General features: G+C 36.4%; 2 protein-coding genes across 6 annotated transcripts in view; one reads left to right on the top strand and one right to left on the bottom strand.

The window, feature by feature from the left end:
- The first annotated feature begins 755 nt into the window (after positions 1–755).
- Positions 756–22,916, top strand: sycp2l (synaptonemal complex protein 2-like). Of its 5 annotated transcripts, none has more exons than XM_051881864.1 (34): positions 1,133–2,082; positions 2,329–2,448; positions 2,568–2,686; positions 2,785–2,884; positions 3,001–3,025; positions 3,127–3,212; positions 3,301–3,389; positions 3,839–3,873; positions 3,959–4,101; positions 4,210–4,262; positions 4,438–4,483; positions 4,600–4,692; positions 4,775–4,835; positions 5,010–5,173; positions 5,278–5,317; positions 5,412–5,454; positions 5,607–5,640; positions 5,735–5,778; positions 5,862–5,919; positions 8,324–8,440; positions 8,731–8,780; positions 8,908–8,953; positions 9,196–9,298; positions 9,381–9,427; positions 9,509–9,626; positions 9,712–9,779; positions 10,445–10,505; positions 10,607–10,705; positions 15,660–15,769; positions 17,297–17,391; positions 17,578–17,677; positions 22,028–22,086; positions 22,347–22,428; positions 22,719–22,916. In XM_051881864.1, exons 1-34 carry the CDS (start codon positions 2,077–2,079, stop codon positions 22,785–22,787), a joined length of 2,583 nt encoding a protein of 860 aa, XP_051737824.1. In that variant the 5' UTR covers positions 1,133–2,076; the 3' UTR covers positions 22,788–22,916. The 5 variants fall into 5 exon arrangements, 4 of the variants coding, with proteins under 4 accessions (XP_051737824.1, XP_051737825.1, XP_051737826.1 ...); XM_051881865.1 differs by having other exon boundaries at positions 1,137–2,082; positions 5,278–5,293; XM_051881866.1 differs by lacking the exon at positions 8,324–8,440 and having other exon boundaries at positions 1,145–2,082.
- The window catches only part of elovl2 (ELOVL fatty acid elongase 2), a 59,275-nt gene continuing 57,999 nt past the window's right edge, over positions 22,914–24,189 (bottom strand). The window contains exon 8 of the mRNA XM_051881869.1: positions 22,914–24,032. Within this exon, the coding sequence (XP_051737829.1) occupies positions 23,910–24,032 (123 nt within the window). The 3' untranslated portion in view covers positions 22,914–23,909. The remainder of the gene's footprint in view (positions 24,033–24,189) is intronic.

The raw sequence follows: 24,189 nt of genomic DNA, 5'->3' as shown, positions 1-24,189 counted from the left end.
TGAACTGTAAAATATCATTGAACTTGCATTTTTAGCAAGTGATTCTCCTGATAAAACACATATAGGGCCTATATATGACGTCCATAAATGGCATAAGAATACAAGAAACAATTTACATATATTTATTTTATTTAAATATAAGCTACCTTTTCCACTGCATGGACCAAATGCTAACCGTCCTTCTTCAATCCATTCTTGTGCTTTTGTCAATTTCGTTGAAGTAGCATATATATTAATAGTGCAAGCATAGCCTATAAATGAATACATCTAAAGATTACCGGAAATGATATTTTTCAGATGAAATCGGCATTTTATAAAGTTATGTTACAAATTGTCCTAATTCTTCACCATCAAGAATCATCTTTCCTTAAGATAATTATAATAGTTATTAATTCATGCATAATAATAATGAAGACAAGCTGTTTTACATTCGATTCAAATTCGCCATAATATTAACGTGAAACTCATCACCCAAGTGCAAGTAACCGTTACGCATTCGTGATAGCTATTAAAAAAAATTATTGCAGCCAATCGTTTGCTCATTCTTTGTATTATTGTTTTGTTCATTCTGTCTTGCATTACCATTTTGTCATTCTATGGAGAACAGCGCAAAGGTATAGTACGCTTATCATTGCTGTTTTTTTCACTCTTTTGTCATGGCTGCAAAATAAATAAATAAATAAATAAATGCAAAGGAGCGATACAGTTGGCAAAGGTTACATTTCTGTAATTTGCACAACAAACATGCAGATAAAGGATTATTTTAGTCACACTTTAAGTTTGCAAGCATATAGCATGTGTGTGTGGTCCTCCTGGTCAACCTTGTGGGGACTTCTTTGGTCCCCATGAGGAAAACAGCCTATAAATCATAATCATATTTATTTATTTATTTATTTAGAAATGCAGAACGTTTTCATTGATAGTTGTGTTTAGGTTAGGGTTACTAATAGGGCTGTAGAATATATAATTTGTACAGTATAAAAATAATTATGTCTATGGAAATTCCCCATAAAATGTGTGTGCGTGCGTGCGTGTGTGTGTGTTATGCACTTTCATATGAAGAGAAATAGTAAATCAACACTGGTAATTGTTTAACAATTTACATTTTAATTATATGCTAATCATAATTTGAGCTTAATTCCATGTTATGATATAACTCGATGCCAAGTCGGCGTTATAGCCTACGTCTACAAGCCCATACAAAACGCAAATGACGGCTAATGAATATTATTATGTTACCGCGCAGTTAGCCTATGATTATCTGAAAAGGTGTGGTCAGCTGGACAACTCACTAATCATACTAAACTACGACTCGTTAATATAAGACCTACATGAATCATATCACTGTATGTAAAAAAAAAAAAAAAAAAAAATCTTTTATATTATTATTTAGTGTTTTTCATTCGTTTAAGTCAAGTGAGAACAATTATTCAATTAAATATAAATTTAAAATAAATAAATAAATAAATTCATGACAATCTTGTGTAAGTGTCCTAACACAAGCGGAGAAATGCAGGCAGTGGTCAGTGAAGTGCCCCTCGCTGGCTGTCACAAAAAAAAAAAAAAAGTTCAATTTTATACTTGTAGGCTAGGATACTTAGGCCTACTTATAATAGTCGCATAATACTTGCAAACAGTTTACTTAGGCCTAATTGTGCGAACAGGTTGGCACAAAATATTTAAATATCTAACGTTTAAAATTTCGCTGACAGGTAAATTACAGGTTGGTCTATTTATGCAAAAACTACAATGATCTAGGCTATAATGACGTTTTCATAGATCCAGCAACGAACGTGCTACTTAATATTCATAAGGCATACTTTAGACACGTCCGAAAGCCTGCCCCCGCGCTCTAATGTTTTAATGCATTGTCTCTCAGACCTTCTTAAACCCAACATAAAACAAACATTGTCTATGGAGTGTTTCAGCAAATATTAATAATGTCATAAATAAATAGTTGGTAACTGAGAGTTCACGCCGTAAGAGTTCATAAATCATTCCTATGGAGCCTAATTAAAAGCCACGCGTGTTTAATTAGACAGTCTACAGTTCGAGGAGCTCGCCTGCCTGTGCATCATGAGTGTGAGTTCTTCTCAGGAGGTTTATTTTATAGCGGTTTATTGTTTTTTTTTTTAAAAAAGATAGATCATCTATATAGAGCTGCACAGAATAATAAAATCATGACTGATTATGTGTCCTATTAGTAGTAAGCTATATGCACTCATCTAATTTCAGTTTCATTTGAAGCACAACCAATCAACCCTATTGTTATTGTTGTTTTTAGTAGCTATTCCATACTTTCATCCAGTGCTTCTCTTAATTGTACAGTTTATGAGTAGATTCCACGATGCCTTTGTCCAAAATAACGTTAACATGGCTATTATGATACTAATTGAAGAAAAATCTTCCGTATCCTTGACCGATCGACTGGACGAAGTTGTTATCAAGGCAGGTTTTGAATTTGCTTTTTCTGAATTTCCAAATCTGTTTTGCTATTTTGTAAGATTCTTTACTGCAAAAGTGGACCTTTCTTACGGATGTAAACTAATATTATTACACTTCTTCAGGAGCTCCATAAAAACGAACTTAAGAATGTTTCCTTAATATTACAAGCAATTGAACATCTGATCAGTAAGGATAAGGACAGCATCCAGACACTTGTTCATCACGGCTTGGTTGTGAAGATAAGCATTTATTTAATTAATTCCGATTAACATTAAACCTCTAAATTAGCCTACTAGTCAGTGGCCTATGATAATTTATCATCTGCTCGCTTTTTTACATGTTGAATTGGTTTGAGATGGCGTCAGAGTATCTTAAAGAACAGCACAAACCACCCAGGGACGCCATGAAACTAATAGAAGTTTTCTACGAGGTTGCAATGGTAATAGCTACATTTTTCTGTCTCTAACTCTGCGTGATTGTTTTAATACAATATATTTACTTAATATATTTTAAATCATCCAAGCTAGACACTAATTTTAAATGTCTTTTTTACAGAGTCTGTGTCAGATCCCCATTGCAGGTGACCCGTTCAAATATTTTATGTTTTTTGTTGTTGTATAGTTGTGCAACTAGTAGTAGTAGTAGTAGTAATAATAATAATAAATTCTGTATGGTTGGAAGGCAGCAATAAGATCCTGGATATATTTCTGCTGCGGTTTGGAGCTGTTGTTTTGGATTATGAAGTGCCTTTCTGTCTGCGTCTAGAGGTAATTTTCATGAAACTGTTGGCAGCAATAATGACTGACTGACTAAAACATTTATACTGTAAAATAATTTGACATCATTTTTATTTAGGCTATCAGAACCATAAACTCTATGTTGGACAGCAGTCCCAAAGACATAAGGAAGAAACTCTGCCAGTCAGATGACCATACCGGGCTCTTGTAAGTCGTCAACCAGCACGCATTGCCATTAAATAGAGTAGACTATGGTTGTTAGACACTCACTTAAACTTCAAATGAGCCACACTCCCATCCAATCACAAGCAAGTTGAGAGCACTCGCGATAGGTTCACTAATATACAAATAGATCTAGTTATCGTTCTAAGCTCCACGTAGCATAAATATAAAATAACGACTGCGATTTTGTTTTTCACGTTAAATGCAAAACGCACAATGCACACAGTAGAAAAAAAACGATAGGCTACTCCGCAGTGACGTTGGAGCGCTCATGTAACTAATACAGTATGTGCATGTTGAAAGGCTGCGCTCTAGTGGACAACAGATTGCTCTACACTACAACAGCACAAATAGACTAGTTTCCATTAAGAAAAAAGAAAAAGTTTCTTTGAAAAATTTCTTTGCTAACACTTTTGCCTTGTCATTGCTTACAGAGAAGACTTGGCAAAAGCGTTGACAGACATTGGTGGTAAGTCATCAGTTTTGTAATTTAATTTTATGGAATTTGAGCAATGGCACAATGTTCACATTGTAATATCTAATGTTGTCACCAGATTATGAAATGCAGGTGGCGATCTCTGAAGCACTCTGCAGGATGACACCGAAGAAATTAAGAGAAGACTTTGCTGGCAAATGGTTTAGTTTCAGAAGCTTTGCTTCAGCATTTACTTCAATTCGTGACAAAGATTTTGAAACTGTATGTTTAGGCACTTATTTGTTTTTTTTACTGCTCAAAGTACTAGAATTACTATAAGCACAGTATGTTGCAGATATTGAAGTTCTTCTATTTTTCTTTTATTTAAAGGACTGTAGGACATTTCTGAATGAACTTAATAGTTATTTTGGGAACTCAAGAAGGTACATTTGAGAGTTTGTGGTGTTGTTGTTGTTGTTGTTGTTGTTGTTTATTATTATTATTATTATTATTATTATTATTATTATTATTATTATGATGATGATGATGATGTTGGCTTTAACCTGTATCCGTAAAGTTTTGACATGTTTTTTATGATCCTGTTCTTCTGTCTTATAGAGTCTTCTCGTTCCCTTGTATTCAGGCATTTCTTGATTCAGTTGAGGTAAGCATGAATTATTTCTCTACAAGACTTTTTTTCTAGTTACATCTTTTTTGCACTTTCTACCAGTGTTTGATCTTTTTTTTTTTTTTTTTTTTTTTTTTTTTTTTTTTTTTAAGCTCTTCAAGCCTGAAGATGAGTTTCTAAAGGAATTTTGGGTGGATTTTAACATTGGAACTTCCACCATTAGTTTCTTTGTAAATGACCCAAAGGTGTGTCCAAAATATGCTTAAGTGCATAAAGGTTTTTTAATAAAACAGTATTGTAATTAAACTGAGCTTCCATTTGTGGTAGAACACACTGTGGGAGCTGATTCACCTGCCTAAAGATGTTGTCAGCATGTATGATCTTCAAGGTGGGTTTAATAACAAATGGCTCCAATCACAAGCTTTTCTTAAATTCATACCATTTTTATCATGGCTTTCCCTATTATAGTATTAAAACTAAACACAAACATGAAACACCCAAATATTTGCTCATATCATTAATCTTATGTCTTCAAATGAATTTTTCTCTCTTGCTGCTTTAGAGCGTGATGATCAGAAGATATTGTCTGTTCACATGAGTACCCCAATCTTTCATGGAGAGATCACTGGCAAAATGGTCAAAATCATTTTTAGTTCAGAGCACAACATCCAAACAGCCCTGACGAAAGTCTTTGCAGAGAAACCACAGTCTGCCTCAGCCTCAAAGGTATTGGCATATTCAAATGTGTAAATATGCTTCACATGTATACAAGGCAGTTGTTATATATGTATGTATGTTTGTTTATTTGTTTTTTTGTTTTTGTTTTTTAGGACACTCTGCAATCAGGTGATGCTGTGACCATGATAGAAGGCACAATGCATCTTACATTCTCGACAGATATTGCAGTGTTGAAGTTAATTTACATTGTTCCAAATTTATAAATATGAAATTTCATCCTGTACAGGACCCCAATATGAACAAACAGTGAAGCTGCAGAAATTTTCAAGGCATGTTTGCCTAACTGTGGAAATTGATGTAAAGCCCAGTATTTACATTGAGAGAGCAGAAGGCATCTTGATTTCTGCATTTAATTTCATTAGACAAATTAGTATCTGATTTCAGAGTAATTTTCTCTCATAAAAGTATTTTTCTTCCCTAGTCCACCTGCTGGAGAAACTAAAGGCATCCATCAGGTAACTAGATAATCCAGACAGCAAAATTAAGGAAGTCGCATATGTGAAAGGTTGTATGGGCACCCAGTTTCACCAACTGCCAGTTATTTTTCAGCTTTCCCTTCATTTGAGTGGACCAAGCAGATATTCAAGATCAAAGTAAGCCTATTTATTGCTAGATAAGTGCACTCTCTGATAGAGAACACGGTGGTTTTATGCTTTTCTTTCTTTGGTGAGTGAAGAGTCAAAGGAACCCCAGGCGAAGACATCTTTCACTTTAAGGATCATTCAGATTCAGAGGTAGGTGTGTGTGTGTGTGTGTGTGTGTGTGTGTGTGTGTGTGTGTGTGTGTGTGTGTGTGTGTGTGTGTGTGTGTGTGTGTGTGTGTGTGTGTGTGTGTGTGTGTACTGGTTTGCCCTACATTATGAGGACACACAGTCTGATATTGTGGTGTGTATTCTGGTTTCAGGACATGCCATTTTCTTACACTTCATAATGAACCCAGGCAAGCTCAGTGCAGGCTCATTTTCCATCAGTTCCTTTTTTTTTTTTTTTTTTTTTTTTTTTTTGTGAATTGGAATGTACAAGATTGTGGGCGATTGAAGGATGCACTTAATGAATTCTTCAAAATTAGCTGAATGAAGGATGTGAAATGAAAGCTGCCTTCCAAAGATTCAAATTGAGATGGTCTTTGACGGTACTTGATGACATGGCAGCCGAGATATGCAGCCTTACTAGGACACAGCCTTCCGTTTGGGAAGCACTCATATGTCTGAAGACCTAGATTAGCTGGTTCAGGTGTGTTTAATTGGGTTGGAGCTTAACTGTGCAGGGCAGCGTTTCCCAAAAGCAACATAAGCTTAAGTTGATTGTAGCTCCAGTGCCACCAATGGAGCTATGATTAACTTAGGCTTACGATGCTTTTGGGAAACACTGCCCAGGACAGTGACCCTGCAGGAGCAGGTTTGGACACCCCTTCCATTATGTCTTTGGAAAGTCCTCATAATGACAGGTATATCAAAATGTACAGCTGTGGCCAAAAGTATTGGCAGTGACAAATTTTGTTTTGCAAAGTTTGCTGATTCTCTTGTAGAAATGCCCATTGTTTCTAGATTGTTATGCAGAGTGCCCTGGCAAAAAATTACCAGCTATCATCTTTTCACTAATCATATCATCAGCACATGGGAAAAGTGTGAACAGGTAGCTGATCACTATCATTCTGACTGGATTATAAGAGCAGACCAATTGCTATAAAAAGAATGGAAGTGCTTCCAATCATTGTTCTTGGGTTAGCAATGGTTGCCTCCTAAGAAATGCATACAGCCATCATCACTTTTGCATCATAATGGCCTCACTTGCAAGGAAATTGCTGCAAAGAATATTGCATCTGAACAAACCACAAGAAGAGAGGTTCAACTGAAGTGAAGAAGGCTTCAGGGGAGGAACCACCAGGACTTTCTCCTCCTGAGAAGTCTGCTATGGAATCGTGTCACCACCAGTGCAGAACTTGCTTAATATTGGCAGCAGGTGGGTGTGAGTTCATCTACACACACAGTGAGGCAAAGACTTCAAGAAGTACAGCAAAGCCACTTCTCTCCAAGAAAAGCATCAAGGACAGACTGAAATTCTGCAGTGAATACAAGGATTGGACGGCAGAAGACTGGTGCAAAGTTATTTTCTCTGATTAAGCCCCCTTATGACTGTTGGGGACATCTGGAAAATCAATTGTCAGGAGAGGAAAAAGTGAGCACTACCATGAGTCCTGTGTCATGCCAACAGTCAAGCATCCTGAGACCATCCATGTTTGAGGCTGCTTTTCATCCAAGGGAGTGGGCTCTCTCACAATTCTGCCCAAAAACACTGCTATAAACAAAGAATGGTATTAAAACATCCTGAAAAAGCATGTTCTCCCAACAATCCAAGAGCAATTTGGTTATGATCTCTGTGTTTTCCAGCATGATGCAGCATTAATAAAGTGGCTTGGAGATTGATACATTGAATTTTTTTTTTTTTTTTTTTTTTTTTTTTTAAATCTGTGGCCAGGCAACTTCCTGGATCTTAATCCCATAGAGAACCTCTGGTCAATCCTCAAAAGGTGAGTGGACAAGCAGAAGAACAGATTTCCATCAATCAGGATTTGACCCAGAAGCTGTTATCCAGCATGCCAGAGCAAATTGCAGAGATTATGAAGGGTCAACCCAGTAAATACTGACTCTTTGCATAATGAATGTTTTTGCCAACAAAAGCCTTTAAAACTTATGAAATGCTTATTTTCCAGTACAACGGAAACTGATGCAGCAAACATTGCGAAACAAAATTTGTCACTGCTAATACTTTTGGCCACAGCTGGTGTGTGGGGTGTGTGTGGTGTATTTTTGTTCTGGTATTTTACTGATGTGCTGATGGACTTCATGATCTGTTCTCCAGAGTTTTGATGCTTTGTTTAATGAGACATATTTATTTGATCATTTGGTAATGTTATTTGGGAAAGGAAAAAAAAAATTATACTCTGCCAAAGCAGGTGTTGTCACACTGTGCTCTTTGATCTTTCCCCCCAAGAACTGTAATTTTGCACTAAACAGCTTCAAGCACATTTTGGATGCTAACTGACAATAAAAATGCAGGAATAATGTCAAAGAGCCACATGATGAAGAATTGATGTAGTTTTCTGGCATATGAGTAGGTGTGTATATGGCTACCCCAGGTGATCCTTGAGGTGTCTCAATGTCTGAGTGACACTTTTGACACAGAACGATCAGGGAAGTCACATGACAAGAAGCCAAAGACTATAACATTCATGGCTGCTTTATGGAGGTACCAGGTCAGTGGAGCGCAGTGACACATATCAGATCCCACTGTCCAGTTTTTGACACTTTCAGCATTAATTTCTTGACCAAGCTTTGGGCTTCTGGGTCAGTTTGTTAATTATATTATTTAACTTGGGCTGGCCAGTGTCTTAATTTCCATGTATTACCACTCAAATGACTGTTGAAAATGAGAAGCTTCTAAAATTTAATTTTGAAGTTTCAAGACCTATTTTATACTCTAATGGATTAATTTTCTCAGTTTTGAAGTTTAAGATTAAGTTGAAATTTTGGCCTTTCTGTTTAGGTTGAGCGTGCCAAGACTGTATTGTTCTGTCAGACACCATCTTCCAACGGGTAAGTGACATCTCTACATGGTCACCGGATGCTCGTCTAATATTGAAATCAGCAGATGAAATGCAGGAGTGTTAATCTGTATGTCAAGTACAATAGTTTCACTAAAACATGCATCTTTCTTCATCAGGTCTACAAAGTCCCTCCCTGACACTCTGGGTAGAATTCCTGTGAAGGTTAGCTAGAATATGTCAAGGCCCCATTATTTGAGTAAATTTGTAATTTTATACGGGTTTAAGAATGCATTAGAGAATGTATAATTTGCCTAATGTAGCTTTCTAATAAACCTGGCATTGTATATTGAACATTGTTAGCTCTGTGACAAATTGTTTATGCCCCTCTATTGTAAGTAGCTTTGGATAATGTAGTATCATAAATGTATATGTATAGATTAAATGTAAAATGTGGTTGATTGCAGAAGAAAATAAGGGTGATGCATTCAGAAGAAGGATTTCTCCGCAAGGACACGCCACACACTGACTACAGCAGGAGAAAGCCCAGAACTAAGGGCAAACTCAGAGGTATCATTCCTCATTCTGCAGAACTACATCACTTTATAAATCCTTCAGATATGCTGCAACCTAACTTTTTTTATTTTAATAGTTCTTCCTCTTTCATCACCCAGCAGTAATGAGGAGGAATTCTCCAAGGTAGAATGTAATTTTTCAGTAGGATCAAAATAGCTAAATTTATGCAGGGCATAAAAATGTGGGTCTTTTTATGATTTTTAGTATTCAACACCCAAACAAAGACTTCAAATGGCAAGTGAAGACTGGCAGTCTCAAGTCAAACTAGGGAGATCAGTGAACATAGAATCGTCCTTACTTAAAGAGACCACTGCTGATTCAGGTCAGTATGATTACATCTCCTAGAGGCCAATCTCAGAAGATCGCTTATTCTAATCTAAATGTTGTGACACTGGTTTCTTTTCAAGGTTTTCAAAACAAGAGTGTTTCTGAAACCAGTTTACAAGCAGAGGAACTTGATAATGTTATTGAAGAGGTACAACTTGATTTCAGTTGTTCTTTTAATGCATATTTATCTTAAGAGAAAAAAAAATAGCTAAATTACACTTTTTCTGTAATTAATTGCGATTAAAAACATTTATTTATTAATATTTTAGACTTTTATATTGTAATAATTTCACAGTTACACTCCAAATTAATGTAGAAACAATTTAAAGACAGTATATTTTAAATATTTGTTTAATGGCATCCTTTTATGAATGAAGGCTAGAATCACTGATACTAATACAGCTACTAATGTCTCTATTTTTATTTATTTATTTTTTTTTATTATTTTTTTTTTTTTTTTTTTAAACATTACAGACATTCAGTTTAACTAAAAGCTATCAATTTCAACATTTATTAGGCTTTAAAAAAATTAACATCCTTTAACCTTCACATAAACCCATGCCATATTTACCTGTGGCCTTTCTACCTGTCTAATAGGTAGGAAATATACAGAAATAAAGTTATCAAATACTTTAGTCTTCCCTGCATAAATTATAAATTAAATATAGATCCTTATTAAAGCAACAATTTTATGTTACCTTTGCTCTCTGATTAACATTTGACAGACAACACAGCAACTGGGTGTGTGTGTGTGTGTGTGTGTGTGTGTGTGGGTGGGTGTGTGTGTGGGTGGGTGTGTGTGTACTGTCTTAGGAGCACTGTTTAGATAAAGAAACACCACTTCCCCAAAGAACTGAAGCACTTGAATCATCAGGTGAGTACCCCACAAACAGAGACATACTTTTTGACACAGTAAAACCCTAAAAGATTTCAGCAATCAGTAACAATGTTGGTGGACACACATGTGCCACACAGAGCTGTATGTGGGTCTAAAAGGGGACAAGCAGCTACCCAGACAACCAACATTCCAACCTAGAAGACTTTTCCTGTCTAGCCCACTAGAGGATGCTGCAGGTAAATGCATTCAGTCTTTAACATCTTATAAAGGAACAATTACATTTATGCTGAACCCACATTATAAAAACGTTGACCCTTGAGCTTTCCAACGCATATGGGAGTATTGAGTCTAGACTAATTATTTAGTTTTTATTAAAAACTAGTGTTTTTTTTTTTGTTTTTGTTTTTTTTTTACATTTTAAAGTATGGTGGTGCTGAAGAGAAGTACCTCAGTAAGCTGCATATGATATAATTCATGTCACATTTGCAGTTATGCATTTGGCAGACATTTATCCAAAGCAACATACACTGCATTCATGGTATACATTTAATTAGGTCATGCATTCCTTGGGGATTAAACCCATGACATTGGCATTGTTAGCGCAAGAGTTACAGGAATGCTGCACATACAGCGCAAGATGAGATACACGTACTGTAAAAGTTGCTAACAATTTACAAAGAGATCACTTCAGACATTTTACTAGCTTTAAGTAACTTGCAAATGTACTTATAGTTAGTAGAATGTCTTAAGTAAACTATCAAAATAAGTAACCTAAAAGTTTAATACTTAAGAGTTCAGGGTCTGTTCAAATCACTAGTGATGCTTAACTGAATCTGCAAATCTTTTGATCCTGTACCTAGTTTTGGTTATTTATTTATTTATTTTTATTTTTTTGGCTCAATGGTTTTTCTGCTTGAAAGGAGGATGAAAAGCAGCCATTGTGTGCTGCTGCTCACTGCCAAACAAAGAGAGTGACCTGAATGCCAAGTGAGTTTGCCAAATGGCGGCTGGGTCTTTTTCGGAAAATCATTATTTTTTTTGTCTCTTTTGGGTTAACTGACAGGGCCCATGACTAACAGAAGCTGTGCAGGAGGTCTAGATGCTGCTGTAGACCCTCTTTAGTGGGAGACAGCAGCACCAGATCATCAGGAAACAGGAGGCATTTGACTTTAGTATCTAGTAGAGTAAGACCAGGTGCTGCAGACTGATCCAGAGCCCTTGCTAACTCGTTTATGTATATATTGAACAGTGCAGGACTTAAGCTACAGCCCTGTCTCACTCCACGACACTGAGGGAGGAATTCTGTGTGTTGTTACCAATTTTAACAGCCAATTTTGTTGTTTGTACATTGATTTGATGATGTCATATGTTTTTCCTCCGATGCCGCACTGGATTAATTGAAGAAAAAGACCTTCATGCCAAATGGAGTCAAAAGCTTTTTTGAAGTCAACAAAGCATGAGAAAATTTTGATGTTGATTTGCTTATCTATTAGGTTATGGAGAGTGTATATATGGTCTGATGTATGATATTTTGGTTGGAAGCCAATTTGACACTTGCTCAGGACATTTCTGTCTCTGAGAAAATGGGATAGTCTGCTGTTTAGGATGTTGCAGAAAAGTTTACCTAGGTTGCTGTTTACACATATGCCACGGTAGTTATTAGGGTCAAATCTGTCTCTGTTTTTATGGATTGGGGTAATTAGGCCTTTGTTCCAAATGTTGGGGAATATACCTGACCTAAGGATGATATTGAAGAGCTTGAGGATGGCTAATTTGAATTTGTGGTCTGTATATTTTATCATTTCATTTAGGATGCCATCAACACCACAGGCTTTTTGGGTTTTCAGGGTTTGTATTTTGTCTAATAGTTCAGCTAGTGTAATTGGAGAGTCTAAGGGGTTCTGGTAGTCTTTGATTGACTCGAAAACCCTTAGTGTTTTGTAGATTGCATTTTGTTTCCAGTTGTTGACTATATTACTAAAAAGGTTGGAGAAGTGGTTTATCCAAACATCTCCATTCTGGATGGCTAGTTCTTGATGATAAGATTTGTTTGGTGTATTCCAATGTTTCCAAAAGTGGTTGGATTCTAAGGATTCTTCAATTTCTCTGAGTTGACTTGTGCTTTGTTCTTTTTTCTTTCTTAAAGTATTCCTATATTGTTTAAGTTTTTCATGATAGAGATGACAGATGTTCTCATTGTCAGCATCTGTGTTTCTGGTTTGATAGGATTCTTACTACTTTAATAGTCTTTTGCAGTCATTGTCAAACCATTTCTCAGTGGCATGTGGTCTCTTTGCTTTTTTTTTTTTTTTTTTTTTTTTTGATTTGTTTTTTGGTGGTTTTTAAGTTTGATAATGTTTCTGAGAGCTCAAATATTCTGTTCAGCTTGTCTACTGCTAGGTTTGTACCTTCACTGTTATGCAGGAAAGGAGTGGCAAGGAATTGATCTAATAGGACTTGAATTTTTGGTTGACTAACTGTACTTAGATATGTATCTTTACTGTTTTGTTTCCATTTATACGTGTTTCTAAGTGAGTGGAGCTGGGTTTGTTTAGATGCTTCTTGGTTGGGCATTGCTCTGGTTAATTAGAGGGTTATTTTACTGTGGTCTGATGGTGGGTTTAGTTCACAGTCAGCTGACGCTCTTTCTTCCTAGCATTGTTCGGGAAGCAGACACACTCTATCAGTTTAAATCTAGACTAAAAATGCATCTCTTTAACCTGGCATACACAACGCATTATCAAGACAGGAGAGGCTTTGGTCTGGCATGTGGGATGGTTTCGGCATGTGAGAGTGCTGTTGTCGTGACGGAAGTCTTCTGGATGTTCTCTCTGGGGGTACACTGTGCTTTCTTACAGGTCTGGGTGGAGGTTGTTGGACTCTGTTGCTCCTGGGGGTGCTGTTGTGGTTCTGATTCAGGGCCACATCTTTTAGGGTCTTGGCAAACACAGGAACAGCTGTTTTGTACAGATGGACATGGTCAGAAAGGCATGTGAAGTCCAGGGTGGGGTGGTGTGCCAGGTGCACATTGGGTTTAGTGCATAGGCACGGGAGAGGTTGGCATTCACCCGCTGGATAGTGTCAGGGTGGAAGTCTTTTCGGGGCAGCAGTGTGGAGATGGTAATTTTAGCATGTGGGAAGGTGGTTGAGGCCTTTTCAATCACTGTTTGTAGTGATGTAGCCACCCTCTCCTGTTGGGCTCTCAGGTCGTTTGTGCCGGTATGGATTATTATATGGCTTGGGGATCCCAGTTTGTCCACACTTAGCGATTTGAGTGCGCTCTGAGTGTTCGGACACCAGAGTTTGGCCACTCTGTGTTTGGGGAAAGAGCTTCTTTTCGTCAATAAATTTCCCATTTGAATCAATTAAAAGAGTGACCTCTGGTTTTAGCGTTCCTTCTGTTGGTGTAGAGGGGTCGTCTGTGATGTGAGGGAAGTGTCTGATGGGAGAGGAGGATTCTGGCTGTGCTGAATCTCTGTTGTTTGGGAGCTGTGTTCAGGGTAAGGGGTGTCCTGCTCCACTGGTTCCTCTGATGAGCTGAACTCACTGTGCTGTGCTCCTCTGTCCTGCCTCAGTTCTCAGTTATTTCCATCCTCAGTTCTCAGTTATTTTCATCCTCATTGCTGTTAGTTGTGCCCTGTGTATCTCAGTCTGTTGTAAGAACAGTGTGTCCAGTGTCTCTAGCTGGGCCCTTAGCCCCTCTCTCTCCTGCTGGAGTTCTTTCACTTCATTCTGCAGTGTAGACAGCTCTCTCCTGAGGCTGTCCTTTTCTCTGTGCTTGGCTGTGGGGCTGTTGCTGGTCTGGTCTGTTGTCTGAACTTTTTGCAAGGAAAAGATCATCTTGAGCTGTACCATTTCTCCCTCTAGTTCTGTGAACCTCTCCCTCATGTCAGTGCAATAGCAGTGTAAATGGGGGTCTTTGGTCTGGTTTATGTTCGAAGGTTCTCTCTGTTCTGTCTGATCCTCATCTGTGTGGATGGTGTGGGAGACTGACTCCTCAGGAGTAATTAGTTGGTCGCTGGTAATGGTCTCTTTCTGTGCTCTGTCTTTGATGCAGAGGAAGTCTTGTTCGAAGAGCCCATTGATGCTCTTTACCACCACTATACCCATTGTTTTGTAGATATTAACGTTGGTGGTAGTTGTGTCTTCCTTATTTCTTATTTTTAGCTGGAAGCCCCCACAGATGCCTTTTCTTTCAGCAGAGGGGTAGTGCATAATGATGGCCTTGTGCCATGCATAGGGCTTGTTGGTGTAGAATATCAGGTTACTTATGCTGCCATCTTTATGTAGGTCTGCAAAAAGTGTTTCTGGGTTGTCAGTCAGTCTTTTGTTTTTGTAGACTTTCCATGCTGTTTAATTTGTGACATCTTTGGGATAGTGCAGTGTGATGACCTCCACATATGGGGGTTGTTTAGGCCTAACGCTCTGGTTGGAGGCTTCAGAACTCTTCTGAGGGCAGAAGGGGCGGGGCCAAGATAATGTACTGGCCATAGTTGATTTAGAATGTAAACAGAATCAACTGAAATAACTGCCAGTTTTTTGTTTATTTTCTCTCAGTGAATAATAATAATAATAATAATAATAATAATAATAATTATTATTATTATTATTATTATTATATTATTATTATTATTATTATTATTATTAAGCCAAAATATGACTTTTCACTGATTTTGTGAAGATGAAATAGGAAAAAAAAAAATTATTTTCTCAAATTCCTGTTGTCCAAAATGTCTTTCTGTGCTGTTCTTTCAAGCAAATATCCAATGAGAGATAAATAGCACTGTCCTTTCAAATGTCTTTACCTCTCTCTTCCTGTAAGTTTTCAAACATGAATATCCTCTTCTGCAGAGGGTTGTCCTGTGATTATCTCCTCTTGAATTTTCCTCAGATTCAGATGACTGTTTTTTTTTTTTTTTTTTTTTTTTTTTTTTTTTAAACTGTCCTAATTCAACAAAAGCTTTGTCTAGATGATGTTTTATGTTGAATCTTCTGTTTTCTCTAGGTTATCAAAATCTTCTCATTTTTCTCGCAATTTATCTGGAGCTCAACTCAAGTGTGTGTCTCTCTCTCTCTCTCTCTCTCTCTCTCTCTCTCTCTCTCTCTCTCTCTCTCTCTCTCTCTCTCTCTGTCTCTCTCTCTCTCTCTGTCTCTCTCTCTCTCTCTGTGTCTCTCTGTCTGTGTGTGTAGAGCGAATAACTGAAGTGTTGATGGAAGATGAGGAGTCAGAGGAAGAGTTGGGTGCAGGTGTCAGAGCTGCATTTAACTCCTTTAAAACTCAGTTGAGAGCACACTTTTCTGTGAGTACAAAAACTGCAGCCTTTCTACTTAATTATTTTATTAGCATTAATTTTAACAAATTGTTTTATTAATCCAAAGTTTGATTTATTTATTTTTTTTAACATAAAGAAGATATTTAGCAGATATATCTGAGCAGCAGTTTTTCTATTCAGTAGAAGCAAATTGGTGCTGTCAAACATCCAAAAGCGCGCGCGCACACACACACACACACACACACACACACACACACACACACACACACACACACACACACACACACAAAAATAATAATAATAAAAATAAGAGAAGGCCATATGACTTATGTGCTATATTCCAAGTCTTCTGAAGTCGATAGCTTTAGTTCACTGAAACCAACCGCATATTCATCCTTGGTTATGACGCAATCAGTCACATCATGACATGCGTTAAATATTTTTAATGCACTGTGACTTTTGGCCTGTTCATAAAGGTAATTTTATGGCTTAATTCCAACATTGTTTTTTGTCATATTTGGAGCTTGTCAGTAGAAAATTTGTGTTCAATGAAATACGACATACAGGTACACTACTGTTCAAAAGTTTGGTATCTGTAAGATTTTTAATGTTTTTAAAAGAAGTTTCGTCTGCTCACCAAGACTGCATTTATTTAATTAAAAATACTGTAAAAAACAGTAATATTATTACAATTTAAAATAACTGTTTTCTATTTGAATATATTTTTGCAAAGTAATTCATTCCTGTGATGACACAGCTGAATTTTCAGCATCATTAGTCCAGTCTTCAGTGTCACATGATCCTTAAATTATTCTAATATTTGCTGCTCAAGAAATATTTCTTATTATCAATGTTGAAAACCTTTTTTTTCCCCAGGATTCCTTGATGAATAGAATGTTCAAAAGAACAACATTTATCTAAAATACAAAGCTTTTGTAACCTTATACACTACCATTCAAAAGTCGGGGGTCAGTAAGAATTTTTATTTTTTTGAAAAGAAATTAAAGAAATACTTTTATTCAGCAAGGATGCATTAAATCGATCAAAAGTGACAGTAAAGACATTTATAATGTTACAAAAGATGCTGTTACATAAACGCTGTTCTTTTGTACTTATCAAAGAATCCTGAAAAAAAAAAAAAAAAAAATTGTATACAAATATTTTGTACAATTGTACACACATGTTTCTTGAGCAGCAAATCAGCATATTAGAATGATTTCTGAAGGATCATGTGACACTGAAGACTGGAGTAATGATGCTGAAATTTCAGCTTTGCCAACAAAAGAATAAATTACATTTTAAAATATTTTCAGATAGAGAAGTTATTTTAAATTGTAGTAATATTTCACAATATTATTGTTTTTACTGTATTTTTAATTAAATAAATAAATGCAGCCTTGGTGAGCAGACGAAACTTCTTTCAAAAACATTAAAAATCTTACCGATCCCAAACTTTTGAACGGTAGAGTACAGGTACAGCATGGGAGATTTTTTTTGGGTGAACTAGCCCCTGATTTGTTTAGTCAGAAGGGAGTTATTTTCCTTGTGATCCAGAGCAGGTATAAGAAGATTGAAGCCAGATCACTGCAATCTTTAACAGACTGTCAGAGAAATGTGACCTCTCTCTTGGGAACTGTACACAATCAAAGGTACAGCGCACAAAACACAGCATTAGCGTTCAGCAGGTTCTTTTGTCCTGCTTTGTCCATAAACCATGTAAATGTAACTAGTCCATAATCTCCAGTTAAGCTGACTAAAATAACACTGCTCAATTTTTATCTAAATGGTTATTATAGATGAGGTGCTGAAAACTAACCATGCTGCTCTGCATGTAGGTTGGAGCATCTGGAGCAGTTTCAGAACACAGTGGTGCAGCAGTTGGAATGTTTGGAGCAGGACTGTCTGTCTCTCAAAACCATCGAGAAGGAGACTGTGGTCTGTCTCAGTTTCTCAATACAATGGGCACATTTTCATATTAAGTATAGGCAAACTGAAATGTTTATATACTCAGCAAAAAAAAAAAAAAAAGTCCTCCCACTTTCAACTGCTTTTTCTCCAACATATTTCTTGATGTGTAAATATTTGTATGAACATAAAAAGCTTCAACAGCCGAGACAAAAACTAAACAAGTTTCACAGACATTAGATGAACTGAAATGGGGGGAGGAGGAGGAGGGGAAAAAGTAGTACTATGTAGGACTGGACCAGGGGTTCCCAAACTTTTCAGCCCACGACCCCCAAAGTAACAATGGCAGTGACTCGCGACCCCCACTATCCTAGGAGGTGGTTAAAGTATACAAACGTTGTGCGCAATGGCGCACACGCACTAACGTCTGTTTCGCACATTCTCTGTTTGCAGTGCGGATTTTTTTTCTGTGCCAATATTAACGGATTAGAGCGTTCACACTGCACGCGGATGCGGTCCGGCAGTGCGTTCCAGGAGCGGTGCGTCTGCAGCAGTGCAGCGATCGTTTCCGCGCCGAGCCTATTTTTGCTGTGTTGCACAGCGCTGAATTAAAACGATAGCGCGTTGTTCGCATTACAATCAACATGTATTGACGCAAAAAAAAAAAAAAAAAAAATAGTAATTTCATCATAGATGCATATAATTTAAAGTCTCTGTTACACAGTTTACACATGGCTTTTTTGCCTCGGGTAAAGCAAGGAAAATGACACCTTACCAGGCATTTAGGTGAACTAGGAGACATAAACGATAGCACTCGTCTCTTCGTGAAGGTGGAAAAACAAAGTTCTTTATGACCTGAGGGATTTCTTGTAAAAAGATTTAAAAGGAAAGAAAAGACGAGAGTCGCCTGTTTTTGTCTATTTTAAGTTTTGATTAAAAATGTTTGTGATTTTAACAAAGCTTATGTTTAAATGTTTTGCCACTTGCGTGAGCAACATAATATAAATATTAAAGCTGCAAGCAGCATTTACCGGGGTTCAAGCACTTTAAGGCCTTTAAGCACATATGCATAAAAATATTAAGTTTTATTAAGCAAGTATGTAACAACTTATGATATATGCTAAAACATACACAGAGAAAGAAAAGGCTTAAACGATAACGCTTGATAAACACTAAGCATGCTTACAAACACATACAAATACAGACATGCACACATACATACACACAAACACAGACACACATTTTCTTGTAGATTCAGTATTTGAAATGCATGATGGGTAAAGATGTTTTCTGCAAATCTCAGTAAAACATCCTTTCCAGGTTTCATTTTACTCATAATGTAACTCATAACTGTTACAACTAATATTCTAATGGAAATGTAGTGATGAATTTTGACAAAAAGTGATGGTATATGTTAAAATAGTGATTTTATTAAGTCTAAATATGAATTATAGAACAATATTAGTGAGTAGTATGACAAAACTACTATTTTAAACAGCAGGTGGCAGCAGAGGACCTCTTATTGGCTCACTTTCATTTTAAAAGTGTCTGTTTTGTGTTAAGTTTGTTTTCCATGTTTACTCCATTAATTTAACGTGCTTACACACACATTTTGTTGTAGAAATGGATATTTTAAATCAATGAGGTAAGAAAATGCTTATTACAGGTTTTCCCTTCAAAAATCATCATTTTCAGGTCTCAGTGTAATTGTAATGTTATATTGCAAAAACATAAGTCAAATGAACAAATAAAGTGGTAAACCCTGACAAACTGATTTGTAATGTCATAAGGATTCATATAGTTTAAAAGGGATTTTTAAATGACAAAACCTTTATACCTTGAAAGTTTGAACAATATTAGTGGTCTTCTACTGCCATCTGGTGGCACAAAATGAAAGTTTCAGGCAATTTATAAAGGTAAAATATGGTTTTTAAAGGTTTTTTGACAGTTATAGCGCCACCTATTGCCCAGTCTCCACTTTTTTTGGGGTGTCCTCAGAGTGCGTCCATACATATGTGAGCCGATTTTGGTGAAAATCTCATTTCGTTTTGAAGTTATAGAAACTTATATATACAAGAGCATAAAAAAAATGACTCATGAACAACTTTGATTGGATTTTTTTTTTTTTTTTTTTTTTTTTTCTTTTTTTGCCACTTCCTATCAAAATTTTGACATTTGGGCTTTAACTTTTAGTTAATCAGCGTAGGTTTTATGTTTCCTACGGTGGTTTCATCTCGATCGGACTAACAGTTTTGAAGATATTCGCAAAAGTTTTTTTAAGCGATAAATCACGTTACACAAACCATAAATCAAAACCTGGTATCTGGTAAAAAAGTCTGGTATCGTTGGACTCGGCAAGGTTTCAGGAGTCTAAAGATGTGACTCCCGTGAAAATAAGTCGACCACACTGACCGTTATATACATTTTCAGCTAAAACCATTAAAAACAAATGTTTTTTTTTTTAAAAGGTTTTTAACAGTTATAACGCCACCTATGGTCCGATCTACACAAAAATTGGTGTGCTGCTTTGTAAAGTTCTGAGTTTTCGTTTAGGCTTTATAGGCTTTTGGGTATATTTAGCCACGCCCATTTTCTAAATGATCCAGTTATAGCAACCCAAAGGGTAAAGTTCAACTTTTTTTGATAATTATTGATCTAGAGAGTCCAGAGAATTGTCCTGCACTGGTTTCGTCCCGATCGGGCGAAACACCTAGGACTAGTTCGCAAGAGTAGGTTTTTCACACATTTGTGAATAATTAATGAATGATTTGATTGACAGCATTGGTTTTTGAGGCAAAGTTGTTCAGCATGAGGAGATCTATCAAATGATAGGAATATTTTGTGGATTTGTGAAACACCACGTGATTGCTGAGACATAAAACTCGTTAGCGCCAACTTGTGGCCGATTTCTTTTAAAATTCTTACAGACCTCTAAGGCCATGAGTCGAACATGCCCACGAGTTTCGTTCCGATCGGCCTCCGTTAACCTAATAGGTGCTCAATTTATTGGCCAATGGCGGCCATGTTTTTTGAGATATGTCAATGTCCTCATAGAATATCATGCCCCTTTGGACCAAGACACTGCATGCCAAATTTCAAGTCGATTGGACAAACGGTTGCATAGTTACAGCTGTTTTCATGGGTTTTTTTTTTAAGTTATAGCACCACCTAGTGTCCAATCGACGCGATTTTTTTTATTATTTTTTTTTATTATTTAATTTTTTTATTGTGACCAAAGATTAAGCCCCTACATGTTTACCAAGTTTGGTGCAAATATCTCATTTCGTTCTTGAGTTATAGCCATTTTAGTAAAACTGGCTCTGCCCTCATTGTACTTTTTGTCACCCCTTAGCGACCGTGAATCAAAATTTGAACCCCTAATAAAGTATTATTTTTATAAATATAAAGTAATGAAATTAATAAAACTTTTAAATGTAGTGCGTTTAAACGTGACATCTATGAAATATAGTGTATACAAAGAAACACAATGCTGATACGCCATGTTCAGTAGCAACTTTGGGATTTGAAATAAAAATAAGTAAATGTGTTTGTGATATACAACCATGGATCAGCAAACGCGGCATATGTGAAAGCACAATAGCGCGTGCTGCATATGTACTGCAAAGGCATGACGGTGGTGCTTCTCTGCTATCCTCCGCTGGCCTCTCTGCGTTGTCTTTTTTGGTCGATATTAACCAGCGTTTAATTTCGACAAAAATAATATCCAAAGCTTAAAGCCTAAAGAATTACCTACGTGTACATGTCTGTATTTAACATGGTGCTGTAAACTGACCTGCTGCAACTGATGCTGTTGCTAATATGTCGTTAATCTGTCGTAATCACCTCAGGAGTCAGGGTCGAGGGGAAGGAAAAACGAAAGGTTGATTGCTATTTATTTATTTATTTATTTAATTTAAGTACTAAGAACCCCCCACTTTGGGAACCACTGGCCTAGACAATAGGAAAATGTAGCCTAGTAGGACTATGGCATGTTCACGCAGGTGATCAGGGACCCTGGGCATCTTTTTGATGTTTTTCAAAGTCAGTAGAAGGGTCTCTTTTAGTGTCCTAAGTTATGGTAACTGTGACCTTAATTGTCTACTGCCTGTGAACTGTTAGTGTTTTAAGGTCTCTTCCACAAGTACATATGTAGTAAGTGTTGGTTTCATTGAACAAGCATGAAGAACATTGTTTAAACCCTTTCCAATAAAGATCTGTAAAGCTTGTTTGTATTTTACAAAATTCTTTAAAATGCAGTATCCTGAAAAAGGGACGTTTCTTTTTTGCTGAGTTTATATTCTTCTGAACAAAGCGCATTTAATAGCAAAAGTTTGTTGCTGAAGTGCTGTTCTCTGTTATACGCTCTTGGTCATGTTTTAGAATTTCTGGCAGTCGGAGTCTGACACAGTTCGGGCGTTCTGTGATAGACAGCAGAAGAGGTAGAAAAGTCTACACCAGTTTTATGTGTGCTTGACAAGATGAACATGCTGTTTTTGTCTGTAAATTGGGAGAAGGGTGTTTTTTTTTTTTTTTTTTTTGTTTTTTGTTTTTTGTCCAGCACCCCGTCTGAACTCTCTCATTGAGCTGTTCAAATATTCATGTTTTGTAATTGTATTTTATCTATTGTGACTATTGTATGTTAAGATGATTTCCATGTGACCAACGCAAGTTCTTAAGAGTTTCTGATCTCTTGTGGCAGGTTGGATTCTCTCCTAATCCCTAATGCAAGTGCTGAAGCATCATTTAGTCTATCAGCGAGAAGAGAGGCCAAAATTACTGTGGTAAGTGGTTTGTTCATTATAGCTTTTGTTTGCCAGTACTATATATATATAGACTTTTTCTAGAGCAAGAATGTCTAACTTTTATTTTTATTTATATATATATATATATATATATATATATATATATATATATATTATATTATACACACACACACACACACACACACACTCACTCACTCACTCACTCACTCACACTATTATTTATATAATTATGTGTACAATTAATAGGTTAGCATGCAATTAAATACTACCCAGACACCATAAGTCATTTGAATTTTCATCTTCTCCAGCCCACCCCTCCTCGAGGACAATCATCCATGGTTGCCCTATCAGAGACCACTACTGCAGATCCCTCGTAGGACTTTACACTATATAGCTTTTTCTTTCATATGCCTTCATTCTGTCTGTCTGAAACATCTACTCCTAATTAAAACAATTGAATTGTCATTGTAAGTGTATTATATAATATTAAACATCACACAGCGTCATTTTATACTTCAAGTGCTTTATTTAGTTTGTTAGTATGAAGACAATCATTAAGTTTTCATATGTGCTTTTTTTTTTTTTTTTTTAAGGCTAAAAAAATTACAGGTTTGCACCAAAGACAAAGTTTTGTGTCTTTGGGTCATACATTCTAATCTACTTTTAAAAGTTGACAATTAACATGTAGCAGATATACACAGTTAAAATGTACAATCTTTATTTAATGGTAAAACAGATTTAAAATACTGACTCAACCTGCACTCATGACATTCCAATAAAATGCACTTCAGAATGAGTGTCTGTGGCTTGTAGCACCTGCCAAGATTAGCAATAAGATGTAGCAGAACATGGTTCATGGCTGTGGCATTAATATATTCACTGTTTAAACAACAGGACATGCTCTTTGATGTGTCCCACCTCAAACTCTTGTAGCAATAGGAAATACAAAATTGCATTTGTCAAACAATTTTATGGGGTCTTTAACATGGCATTTATCATGAAACTTAACATCTGTACACAATCCATGGCTGATAATGAAAATTTGGTGTCTTAGTGCTACTGTATGATGTTATGTGATCATTCATACCAATATATTCAATTACAATAAATGGTTATATCAGCATATCAGATAAAGGACTGTAGCCTATGGCATCTTTTGCTGAACAATAGATATAGTGTAGTGATTTAGGGAAAATTACAGAATATTTCCTTGCCATTAGAGATAAGCAAAGATGTGTAATAAAGTAGATGCTGTACTCCATAACAGGCATTTATTTTGAATAGTTGGACAAATATTTTTCCCTTCAAAATTATTGTACAGCATTTACATTGCTCCATTTATGAGACTTGAGGAACACGTGTAAAACAAAGATACAAAATGGTTAAGTTCTATTCTAATTGTAAAAACTGCAATTTGATTATCAGATGATTATGGCTATTACGCTAATATTCAGCATAAATGGACTGAGACGATCCATTCTATTGGTCATGTCGTGGCATCACTGCAGCTTCTGTTTGGAGTTGGCTCCATTGAGAGAGGATGAAAGGCCATTCAAATGACTGTTTTTAAGTTCTCCAACTTTAGCCATTCTGCCATCCTCCAGCCTTCTCTTTTTGTATGTCTGTAGAGAACAGCCATTTATTGCTTAACAATTGATAAGACTGGAAGCATGAGAGCACACATACTTCACTATAAGCTTGACCCAAATCACCAGAAGATGGAGGCATTTAAAGCAGAGCGAATTAAAATGAATGATCTAACCAATTTCACAACTTTTG

Source organism: Ctenopharyngodon idella, chromosome 23 (genome assembly GCF_019924925.1).
Source record: "Ctenopharyngodon idella isolate HZGC_01 chromosome 23, HZGC01, whole genome shotgun sequence".
Taxonomy (NCBI): domain Eukaryota; kingdom Metazoa; phylum Chordata; class Actinopteri; order Cypriniformes; family Xenocyprididae; genus Ctenopharyngodon; species Ctenopharyngodon idella.
The sequence above is the reverse complement of the archived record's forward strand: the minus strand, read 5'-3'. Positions and strand labels throughout refer to the sequence as shown.